The sequence below is a fragment of the Erpetoichthys calabaricus genome, chromosome 2 (assembly GCF_900747795.2).
Source record: "Erpetoichthys calabaricus chromosome 2, fErpCal1.3, whole genome shotgun sequence".
NCBI lineage: Eukaryota > Metazoa > Chordata > Cladistia > Polypteriformes > Polypteridae > Erpetoichthys > Erpetoichthys calabaricus.
Window position 1 is genome coordinate 178,370,054 of NC_041395.2, and position 12,439 is coordinate 178,382,492.

Sequence of the window (12,439 nt, forward strand, 5' to 3'; positions counted from 1 at the left end):
TGCTCACACCCCCTACGTCAGGATCACAGATAGTCAGCGCAAGAGAGAGAGAAAGAAAAGTAAGTTGGGTAGCTTCTCAGCCATCTGCCAATAGCGTCCCTTGTATGAAATCAACTGGGCAAACCAACTGAGGAAGCATGTACCAGAAATTAAAAGACCCATTGTCCTCAGAAATCCGCGAACCAGCAAAAAATCTGCGATATATATTTAAATATGCTTACATATAAAATCCGCGATAGAGTGAAGCCGCGAAAGGTGAAGCGCGATATAGCGAGGGATCACTGTATTGTATTTAGTGATAAACAAGCATGTGTTGTGCTTAATGTGCCTTGATTTCTTTTTTTCAGTTAATCCTATACCCAAGTTAATGATGAAGAACTTAATGATTATCATTATTGACAAATGGTGAATTTAAGTAATGTTTACAGTGGAAAATAAAAATGAAAGATTCACATAAGAAAAGTTAAACTTATTTTTTGAGAAAAAAGGGACCATGTAGGATACAGGAAAAATAATTTTAAAAATGTCTGGATATTCCCACAGTGCATTAAGCTGGTCTGAAAATTAGACCGTCAGTGATTTTTTTCACATCTGAGATGTTAGCAACAATTCTTGGTATTTCATTTAAAATTTCTTACTCATTTATGTATGCAATACACTTTATTAGAGCCTGCTCATGTTTTCCTGTAACTTAAGAGTCAGCGGCACGCTTTTATATAATGTAGTGTGAAACAAAACACCCACTTTGTCTACATTACTATTGTGAAAGTGTGCTTAGATTTCTTTTGTTTCATTGAAGTTTACATATACAGTACAGTGCAATAATATAGAAATTAAGATCTTTAGTTATTTTGAGGTTTAGATTTACAGAGAAATCTGGAGTATATTACTTGATATATCTTTTATAAATGTGTAATTCCATATTAGAGTAAAGCATTTAGTAGATATTCAGTCCAATTTTTGTTTTTCTTTTAATTCTGTTATAATCAAGTCTCGATCCTGGGATCAAGATTACCTCTCAAGAACCACTCAGGGTTTGACTTCTGTCCTTCTGGCTCTTAAGAAGTGTCCAATGATCCGATATCAGCTTTCCTCGGATATGGCTAAACGACTGGCAGAGAGCGTAAAGGTTAGTTGAAAGGTGATGAGAAAAAAATTAACGGCATATTTAAATTAAAATGTGGTTAGTGTTGTTACTTTATGGTGTATTGGACAATGACATAATAAATTAGTCAACAGCTAAAAAGTTTGTTCGAAATACTTAGATGAGAAGGGAAGAAAAATGATTCTTTAATGTTGCACCTGCTCGACCCTTGCATTTAATTTTGCTACTTTTCATGTTTTATTTTCTTTGACCTAATATTTCTCAATTTTCTCACTCCATATACAGTATTATACTTTCCAGTGTTGTCTCCTGTGCACAAAACATATTTTACCTTTGTTCCCTTTCTTACCGTTTTCCACACTGTAATAGATTCTTTGCACATCCGTAACTGATGTACATCAGATTTTTCTTCATTATAGGGATCTTTCATTCATTTGGGTCTTCTTGCCAAATCAGCTTCTTAATCGTTTAATTTGAAGGTAGTGCTTCTTGTACGCTTAAACCTATCTCTTTTGCTTATTTATTTGTGAAATGCTTTTATATTTACCACAAGCAAACAGTCACATGATACTGCTAATCCATTTTCTCCAAATTTATTTTTTACTGACCAGACCATTTAAAAAAATACTGTCTCCTAATGATTTGTAATACTCTGAGACCAGAAAAGTAATTGATCTGTAGTGAAAGTACTGATATAGTTTCTCCACTTTCAGCACTGACTGTAAGTGATGTTTGAGCAGATGAGCTGTTTTAGCTCCTCTTTTAATTAATTACAAGCTATCACACAGTTGATATTAACAAACTATATTAGGTTCAGCATCTCTGTCTACTTGTTCTCTTGCTGTTGTTAAATTGTTTTACATTACAGTAAGCATCGTATGAGCTGATTCAAGATCGATTAAATTTTTGCTATAGTAAACAGTCATTTATACCCTTTTTGGAAGTGATTACCCTTTTTTATTCTATTGAGATGATCAAATTACATTAATATACTTGTGCCCCAAAATTCTGTTTCATTAAGAAACCTGGCTAGTGAATAACTTTTTTCTTTACTTATGCAAAAGCTTTTGCTGTTCTTGGTAATATCCATCATATTAGTACTGGTACTAAATAAAGCAGTGGTATTGAGGGACTGACACAACTGAGTGATTCTAAGCAAGAGCTGGATTTTAGTATTTCCAGGTAATATATGACAAGTGGAACTAATCAGAGTTCAATTCTTGGTGATTCTAGGTAAAAGTTTTAAACATTTTAAGATGTATGTTATGGCTCCTAATTCTAGTTGTTAATATAAAAGTTTGAAGTATATGAAATATTACCTTGAAAATTAACTTGATGAAAATTTAATTTATATATCATAGCAATATAAGATTTGTTTTCCTTGAGTTCCTGCAGTTTTTAATCATTTGACTAACCATTATATGTTCTTACTATTTAGCAAATCATTACCAAGGAGTATGAGTTGTTTGATTTCAGAAAGACTGAAGTGCCTCCACTGCTGCTGATTTTAGATCGTAGTGATGATGCTATTACTCCCTTACTAAATCAGGTGTGTCTTTTTTGCTGCAAAGGTAGTTTTTTCTTTTGTTATAAGTCATTTAGTAGTAGTAGTTATTATTATCTCTTTAATTACTGAGACATACTCATTTACAGATTACTCCTTTTAAACGGCATTTGAAAGATTGATAACTTTTGTAAAAGTGCTATAGGAACAATAAATCTACATATTTGTTATAGGAATATGATTTAATGTTGTTACGTATATAATGTATTTTTTTTACAAAATCCTTCAGCATTCACAGTGTCTATAGAAACACTTTTGTCGTCCTAATTAAGGGGATCTCGGAAAAGCCTTTTTAGATGAAACTGATGTTCTTAAGTGATCATATGCTCTGTACAATCTTAAGCATTGCAATAAAGTTGTAAGTTTGAAAATTTGGTATGTTCAAAAATTATTGGTAAGCTTTTCGAACTCTGAACGGTGTATACCTACACTATTTTAATCTATATGGCAATATTCCTCTACCAAAAATTACCAAAATTAACTCGAACTTTGTTAGACTACTAAATTGCTGGATTTAACAGTGACAAAATGTGTTTATTTGTATTACGAATTTTGGCAGTTTTGAAGTAAGCATTCAATTAATTTTTATTTTTTCCATGGGGAAGCAGCTGCAATCCCTGAAGTACAATGCATGGTGTATGGCAGCAGTCAGCCTTGGTTGGAATGCCTACTCATCTTATTACCATATATAAATTTTTACTGATGTTGTGTTTGGTGAAGTGAGTTAATTGATTACTGCAGTAATACTTTTTAAGCATAGTGATTTCTCAGTCTGCACATTTATTCCAAACTGAGAAACCAAAAATCTCTTCATCATTTATTATGCTGATGATACTGGAGAGATAAGAATGTGTTTCATGTTAAATGCACAAACAAAAGATTTAAAATACAAAAGTGAAAAGTAATAAATGAAATTCAATTGTTGGGCTCCAGTGCAGTGAAAATATTTATAAATCATCATATGGTCAAATCATAATGTTTTTATATTTTTTCCATACAAACACTTTTCAGTGGCTACTCATTTTTATCGTACTAATATACATTGTTTGCCACAGAAACTTTGTTATTTTTCCCTCATAGTGGACATACCAAGCAATGGTTCATGAGCTTCTTGGTCTAAACAACAATCGGATTGATCTATCTAGAGTCCCAGGAGTGAACAAAGATTTGCGGGAGGTTGTTTTGTCTGCAGAAAGTGATGAATTTTATGCAAATGTAAGTCTCTCATCTTTCCTGGAGATAGTGCAGTTTAATCTAGAAATATTGTAAGAATGATATTCTGCACTGCATGAGTTAAGAAAATATAGTCACTTCAACACATTTCAATTGTTGGAGAAGGTACACCAAGAAAAATATTGAGAACCCTTGGCGTAAAGGTATCACACAACATTTGATCACACACACATCAGTTTTTTAGCAGTAGTTAAGAATTTGCTTTAATTAATAGATCTGCTATTACCCAAAGTCATGCTCTGTGACTACTGTTAGCAGTAAATAAAATCATGCTCTGTTTCACAGCATTAGGTTTATATTAGTAGGGGGACCTGACCAGATGTTAAAGCATTTTGGGGGCCTGGGCTTGAAATCGTTTTTGGCAAACTCCTACCATAGATCATCTGTAATAGTAGTAAGTATATTACCCAGAATGATACCTGTTGTCACTTGACATGCTGTTCCTTTTATTTTTTCTAGAATTTGTACCTGAACTTTGGTGAGATTGGCACTAATATCAAAAACTTAATGGAAGACTTTCAGAAGAAGAAACCTAAAGGGCAGCAGAAACTGGAGTCAATTGCTGATATGAAGGCAAGTATCATGTACATATGTTGTTTGCATCAAAAATGGTTCTTAATTAACCATCAAAATCCTTGGTTACTATGTTTATCCATTTGACATCACACTCGTAATAGATATAAAACTTGCCTGTCACTTTGTTTGCTTTTAACATACAGTATATTCTTTGTGTCATATATACAAGCCATGGCTTCTCTGTGTAGCAGTTTTACTGAGCTTTTTTGTTATTTTTATTTTTGCAGTTCTGTATCAGTAAAAAAGATTTTTTGTTAATTGCATCATGTGGCTACCTTGGCTTTAATGGTGGCCATTATGATGGGTAAAGTTGGTGTACTAGTTTTTGAAAATGATATTTCAGTGCAAATCTTAAAGTGTTACCTTTTTTACATTTAAAATGCATAATACCTGTAAATCAATATACCAACTAATGACACTTTGTAATTTAGCAATCATTCTTTATTTTTGAAAAACTCACATAACTTTAAAATTATTTTTTTAAACATTCAAAAATTTTAAAGACACTCTGAACATGGAATCTTCATTCCATTGAAAATACCACATTTTTTCCCAAGATAAACAATTGTTGAGATAGCTATTTTATTAAATATTTTTTAATACTCAATTTTTGTGATCCAGGGTACAAGGAGCTGGAGCCTCCAGAATCTTAACATCATCATTTAGGAGTGAAGCTGGTCAACTTGATGCACATTGTAATAAGTGATGCGGTATTTTGCATAGGAAAAGCAGTAATCAGTGCTTGGTCTAATGTCTGGGGTAAAATCTTATTTTTGTCCTGGTGTCTTATGAACATTTTTAAAATAATGGAGCTAACTCAGTAAAAAACATTTTAGATAATGCACTGTTTAGCAATCTGGGACTGGAGCTTTCCTACATCATCGAGTAAATTTATGACATCAACCAGTTTTGCAAATAACAGAGGTTTATCAGTTTCTTCTGCACTAAAAATATCAAACTGTGTTTCTTCTATTTTATTGAAAAACCCCTTAAGCTTGTGTCTCATCTTCTTTACATTTAAAGGAATATAAGGACTTAAGTATTATTTATGTATGTAAGCTATCTCTTTATACTCCCTGATTTTATTTCTAGAGGCATAGGTAATTTCTATTATTGCATTATGAACTTCCTGCTTATGGATTTATTGAGCTAAAATCTTATTAGCAATTTCTCCCTGTTCATAATAATGTTGCCATGATTTAAAAATAACTTGTTCATATTCCGTTGTTGTCAAAAGATTAAATTCTTATTTTAGAGCCTCTCTTTTCCTGTTGAGTGCCTCATTAGGAGCTCTGGTCCTGCATTTATCAAGCATTTCAGAATTACTCCTAGGAATTGCACTAAAAGTCACACTAGGATGAAAATTTGTACTGTCTCAGAATAGAACATAAGACATATTTGCGAAGCGTCCTAGTCCTAGAGAAAAGTAAGAGGCCATGTCTGAGAATGAATGACATTACGACTTTATGACACCCTGAGCCGCAAACTGGAAGTCACAATGACATTTTGTAGTTTTCTGATACTAACATTAAGGCTTCAGCCCAAAGATGATCATGATGATGATAATTTGAAGAAGAAGAATAAGATCACGAATAATATAAAGAAGAATATTCAAAGTAGGATGATAATAATAACAGTAATACTAAGAATATAGAAAACAATATGGTAGGATATTGTGCTAAAGTGTACATTATTGTTGCCACTTCACAACAACATTAAGAATAATACTGTAATGAACACCAAGATGGGAAAATACACACACACACACACGCACTGAATGAGAGTAAAGCCCTAATCTGGCAAGTTTATTTAACAACTAGCAAAATACCCGCACTTCGCAGTGGCAAAGTACTGCCTTAAAATTTTTATTAAGAAGAAAAGTAAACCTTTTTAAACTGAGGGAAAATATACCAATAATTATTTGTTAAGGATCTGTTTGTATACCACATTGTCAGTTCGCCCCTCCGGTTGTAATATGACCAAGCTGTGCGCTGAGCTTACTCTTGAGCATGCAACGTACAGTTGGCCATGTGAAAAGCAATCTTGCCTCAAATCAATGCCAACCTTTTGTAGGGTCTGTCCCTGAGACTTATTAATTGTCATTGCGAAGCAGAGCTTTACTGGAAATTGGAGGCGTTTGAATTGAAATGGGAGATCAGAGGGTATAACGAGGATGCAAGGAATAAAAACTCTTTACCCTGAGTCACTGCCAGTAAAAATAGTTGCCTCAATTAGGTTCTTTTGCAGACACGTGACCTGAAGTCTCGTGCCGTTACAAAGTTTCGGTGGCTGTAAGTTTCTCAGTAACATTATTGGTGCCCCAACCTTCAAAATTAGATTATGCTCAGTAGTGCCTGGAGGATTCAGAGTGTGGAGAAACTCTACCGGATAGTACACCGCGTCTTCCACTTCTACATCTGAATCCACAGACTGATATGTTTTCGGTTGTGAAGGTAGTTCTTGAAGTAAAATGTGGTTTATAGTTGTAGTCATGTCATTTCTTGGTGTCAGGATAGCTCTCTTCCTCAACCATGACACGTCGTTTTAGTGGAGATTTCGTAGATTGGGGTAAACATTTTGAAGAAGGCTTTGTAAGAGGCATTGGCGGTTGTCCAAAGGTGTAAAATATTTGGCCATTTCGGTACACTTGACAGTGACAACTGAACAATTCAGTGGCAGCCATCAACTCACATGCAGAACCATAGGTGAAGGGCTTAAGCATTTCACTCTTATAGTGCTCCTGTGTAGTATAATTATCTACTGTACCGTCATCAGTCCACACCTTGAACCTGTCCCAGTCATTCAATACATAAGACACAATTTTCTTCCGGATATCAAGAGTGAGCCTGATATGGCCGTGCAATATGTAACACAGAGAATGGAAAAGGCAGTCGCCATCTATGGGCATGGAAACCACTCGGTAAGTGACAGTTCTTTGATCGATGGTGATCGATAGACATGTTAATGGGGGTACGGTTGGAACGATAAAGGAAATGGGTACCTGAACAATGTAAACGAAGTCTAAAATACCTACACAATAACTATAATCATAATAAATGAACAATAAAACAGCGGAGAAGCCGTGGATTAAATAAAAAGGCTGCAGTTATCAGCAGGGAGACGTGAATACCGTGGCGAAGCAAGGAAGGGAATGAAGAGACTGGAGCCATGGATGGCCTTATATAGGCAGACAGCCAACTATGCGGGAGGCATGGGGATGGGACACCAACGCCGCCTCACACGGTGACCAAGCTACAGGCTATGGACGTATATATGTACGTAAGTAGGATTCAGTTAGCGTTGGGAACCCGCGTACCAAATTTCTTGAAAATGGGCCCATAAGTAACAAAGACTGTTGGAAAGTTCAATATGGCGGCCGACAGTGGCGTCATACCACCTAAATAAGTACGTACATCGGTTTCGGTTCGCGCAGGGAAGCCGCCTACCAAATTTCGTAAAGATGGGGCCATAAATAAGAAAGTTTAACATGGCGGACATTGTCGACCGTTACGCGTAGAATTTCGAAATGAAACCTGCTTAACTTTTGTAAGTAAGCTGTAAGGAATGAGCCTGCCAAATTTTAGCCTTCTACCTACACGGGAAGTTGGAGAATTAGTGATGAGTGAGTCAGTGAGGGCTTTGCCTTTTATTAGTATAGATGAATCCTCCAGGGATTGTTCCAGCCTTGTGCCCTACACTCGCTGGGATAGGCTACAGCTTCTCCATGATGCTCTTTATGAAAAGGTGGGTTTAGAAAATGGATGTATGATCACAGCCGTACCTTCAAATGAATCCCCTCCTTGCTGTTATAGCAATTGGAAATGCCTCATAAAGTAAGTCTCTAAGCTTGTGAAATGGGAGAATACTTTTATTCGTACTAGGTTGTAGGTTATTGAAAAAAAACTTAAACTTAGCCTCATCTCCCTGGTCTCCCTGCCAAGATTTTTTTTATAATAGAGAGACGTTACTCATATCCTTAGCCCAACATCCACATATATGTGTTTACAAAGTGTGTTTTAATAAGTTTACATGTGTTTAAAGCATGTGTGAGGAATATTTTAAGGCTTAAACTATAAAAAAAAAATGTTTATTTATTTGGTCTTTCTAAATCGCGGATTTTCACCTATCACTGATGGGTCTGGAATGTAACTTCCGTGACAGGTGGGGGATCACTCTAATCTAGGGATTTGACCATTAGAAAACTGAAAGAATGGCTGCTGAAAATGGAGCTTTGTAGTCATATATGAATGACAAATTAAAAATTAGTAGTTTGGAACACTATATGCCACTAGAGGGTGTGGCAGCTCCCCAAACCCCAGACATAACATAGACACAGTTCCAGGTGCCAATAAAGAGATTTATTGTCACAAATACTTTAATTCATTCCACAGATTCAGGTGAGCTTCGTCCGACTGCTCTCCTGAGTCTGACTCCCGGGTGAAGTGGAGCAGCTTCCCTTATTCTGGACCCGGGAGTACTTCCAGTGCTAGCACATTGCATCCAGGAAGCACTTCAGAATTAGACAGAACCTCCCCATGGTAGAAGAGTCTGCCTGCAGGAGTTCCCCCTAGCAGCACCTGAGGACAACTGGGCTGCCCACCAAATTTACAACTCCCATGCAGCCCTGTGGGTGTCCAGACAGGATCTACCCCAGAAGGATGTTGCCATCCAGTAAACTGGGGAAGCGCATGACCCTGGAAAGCATTCTCCCCCTGTCCATCCATTATAATGGCCTCCCGACCAAGAAAGAGGTACCATTAACCAACCTGGTTGGAATACTCCCGGCCAGGTAAGGAAGGATTCCAGTCAACCCAGGATGTCTATTACAGCCGTAATAGCCTTTAGAACCACTACTAATTTCTTGGATATATTTTTGAATAATTTTAGTGGTATCTTGATAGAAAGGCAGTTTTTAATAAAAACATGATTTTTTTGGCGAGTCCAAAATTTTGGCTGGTAGCGTATGTCCAACAATACCTTCCGAAAAAACTGACCAATTTTTTTCCAAACAAGTTGCATCATGTTTGTCTTGTTACAGGCTCTAGGCTTACTGAGTTTGGTCCAGTGCTTATCCCCCTATCCTTCAGTAATAATCGGATGAATGTCCAAAGAGAACTGCTTTGAAACTGATAAAAGATAAGTGCTTATAAATTGTTTAATTTAATTTGAATTTTTGCAGTCTGCTCCATTTAGTTTGCAATTTTTTTGCAGAAGTAGTTGTTTACATACATCATTTATTTAAATAGGGCGGCATGGTGGCGCAGTGGGTAGTGCTGCTGCCTCGCAGTTGGGAGATCTGGGGACCTGGGTTCGATTCCCGGGTCCTCCCTGCGTGGAGTTTGCATGTTCTCCCCCGTGTCTGCGTGGGTTTCCTCCGGGCGCTCCGGTTTCCTCCCACATTCCAAAGACATGCAGGTTAGGTGGATTGGCGATTCTAAATTGGCCCTAGTGTGTGCTTGGTGTGTGGGTGTGTTTGTGTGTGTCCTGTGGTGGGTTGGCACCCTGCCCGGGATTGTTTCCTGCCTTGTGCCCTGTGTTGGCTGGGATTGGCTCCAGCAGACCCCCGTGACCCTGTATTCGGATTCAGCGGGTTGGTAAATGGATGGATTTATTTAAATATGCATGCATGGGAGTTGGTCTCGTCCGTTATGGGAGATGGACGTTTGAAGCGGAACTTCGTTATCGGCGGTGTTATTTTTACTTTTTTTTTTTTTTTTTTTTTTTTTTTATATCATCCCGAGGTATCCTGTATTTACTCAAACAGAAGGGGTTCAATTACAGTATATGCAAGCATATTTAAACATGAGTGTCAGAAAGAAACAGAAAACACGGTTAAAGCTTCATCCAAGCCTAGTCAGGCGTCAAGTTCAGGCTCAAGGTACGGCCTGCCAGAGACTGACCTGGAACAGATAGGCGAAAGCACAGATTTCCCGGGACCTGACATTGCATAGTCTCCAGCTGAGAGCGAAAGTGGGAGTGAATGTGCAAGCGAGTCGGGCCAGGAGTACTTGCTGATTTCAGAAGGTTCAATGAAACTGAAAATCACCTTACCTTCCGCGCTGTCAGTTACCCCTCATGAGCTGGTAACATTGACTCCAACTGGGCTTGCTACTTCAACTGGGGAGCACGGAGAAGACTGAAACGATCTGTCTGAACTGAAGGTAATGATTGCCGCAATTGCCACAGCTCAAGACATAAAGGAGCTCAAAAATAATATAAAGAAGGATTTAAATGATATAAACAAAGAAATAAAAGACATACACAAGACAAACGAGAAACTGCTTCAGGATATTAAAGACCAGGAGAAACGTTTAAGTAATCGCTTTGAGGCAACCCATAAATGTTTGCTAGAAAAAAAAAATACAGGAATATGCATCTAAGTTTGAGAAAAAGCTTGGAGCACTTGAAGATGTTAAACAAACGTTCACGACACATATTGAAACAACTGAACAGCTGGCATCTTCCACTGATGGAAAACCAATGGCTGCAAATTCTGAATGCAAAGTGCTTAGAGACAGACTAGCTGTACTGGAATATGGATACAGAAGAAATAATATCAGAATCAAAGATCTCCCTGAAAACTGTGAAAGTCCAAACCCTGTGAAATTCGTAGCTGAACTATTCTCTAAAATAATTGGAGAGGACTTCAAGCCAGACACCGAGATAGTAGCAGCTTACCGCATATGTGGATCGAATACCTCAAAACCTGGAACTGTCATTGTGCATTTTGAAAAATTACAATTTAAATTACATATAATGCTACCTCTCAGACAGAAACAAGAGATTATGTTTGAAAATAACCACTTTTGTATATTCCCTGATTTCTCACTCTCAACAGCTTCTAAACGTGCCACATTTTACAACATTAAACAGCTCTTATGGAAAGCCGAGATCAGATATAGCCTCTTGTATCCTGCCAGAGTGAAAGTGGACATTCAAGGCAAGCTCTACATTTTTACTTCTATGGAGGAACAGATCCTGACACTTTTTGAAATACGATCATGAGTCACATCTGGTCCTGGCATGGCAAAGAAAATCTTACCTGCTGTTTGATCTGCTTGCAATAATGCTGGTACCATAATTATACATCCAATTTCCTTCTCGGCCACTTTTTGTTTGTTTTAATTACAATTATATACATATATGTATGTATGCGTAATTTTTGTTTAACTACCCTTGGTTTATTGTATTAGGGCTTACTGTACTTATCCAGGGCTACTGTTTAACATCATTCCCTGGCTTTACTCTCTCAAGACTGTTTTAAGATTATATTTTATGCTTTATAGTATTTAGACTGTATTATCAATAGATATCTCTATTTGAATCCTTATACGCCAATGCTGGGGGCTTGTTTTGTTTTGGACGTGCCCTGTCTTCTAGGTACGTCAGCGGACTGGGACTTTATGAAGTGTGGTCTAACCTCAGGTAGGGAGGCAAAATGTAGGGGACAGGGGGACTAGGGTGAGAGAGAAAGCTATTTCTCATCTATCCTTTTAATCCTTATAATTATAAGTGCCAACATAACAATAGGCTTCATGGAAAATTTGGAAATTAAGGTCAAAGTTGTCTTATGTACTAATGCACTTAAATTAAGACTACAAAAGGACAACAAAAGTTCAGAACCAATGTCTCCATGACCAAACAGTTAACTTGGTGAGCTGGAATGTTAAAGGTTTCAATCAAGAATCAAAGAAAGTATTCTCTCACCTAACAGGCCTAATTGCTAAAATAGTATTTTTACAGGAGACCCACTTATTAAGCAAGCATCAGTTTCGGCTACACAGATACTGGACTGGCCAAATATTCCACTCCAGCTTTACAAAGAAAACTAGAGGTGCTGGAATTTTTTTACATATAACAATCTCATTTGTAGTATCAGATGTAGTATCTGAGTCTGAAGGGCGATATTTGATCGTCATGGATACTTTTTCTTTTAATTATTTACGCACCCAATGTGGATA

At 37.0% G+C, this 12,439-nt stretch overlaps 1 protein-coding gene across 1 annotated transcript in view; it reads left to right on the top strand.

Moving 5' to 3' along the window:
- The window catches only part of vps45 (vacuolar protein sorting 45 homolog), a 218,032-nt gene that overhangs the window by 48,459 nt on the left and 157,134 nt on the right, over window positions 1-12,439 (top strand). The window contains exons 6-9 of the mRNA XM_051923650.1: window positions 992-1,129; window positions 2,544-2,654; window positions 3,750-3,884; window positions 4,362-4,475. Of these exons, the coding sequence (XP_051779610.1) occupies window positions 992-1,129; window positions 2,544-2,654; window positions 3,750-3,884; window positions 4,362-4,475 (498 nt within the window). The remainder of the gene's footprint in view (window positions 1-991; window positions 1,130-2,543; window positions 2,655-3,749; window positions 3,885-4,361; window positions 4,476-12,439) is intronic.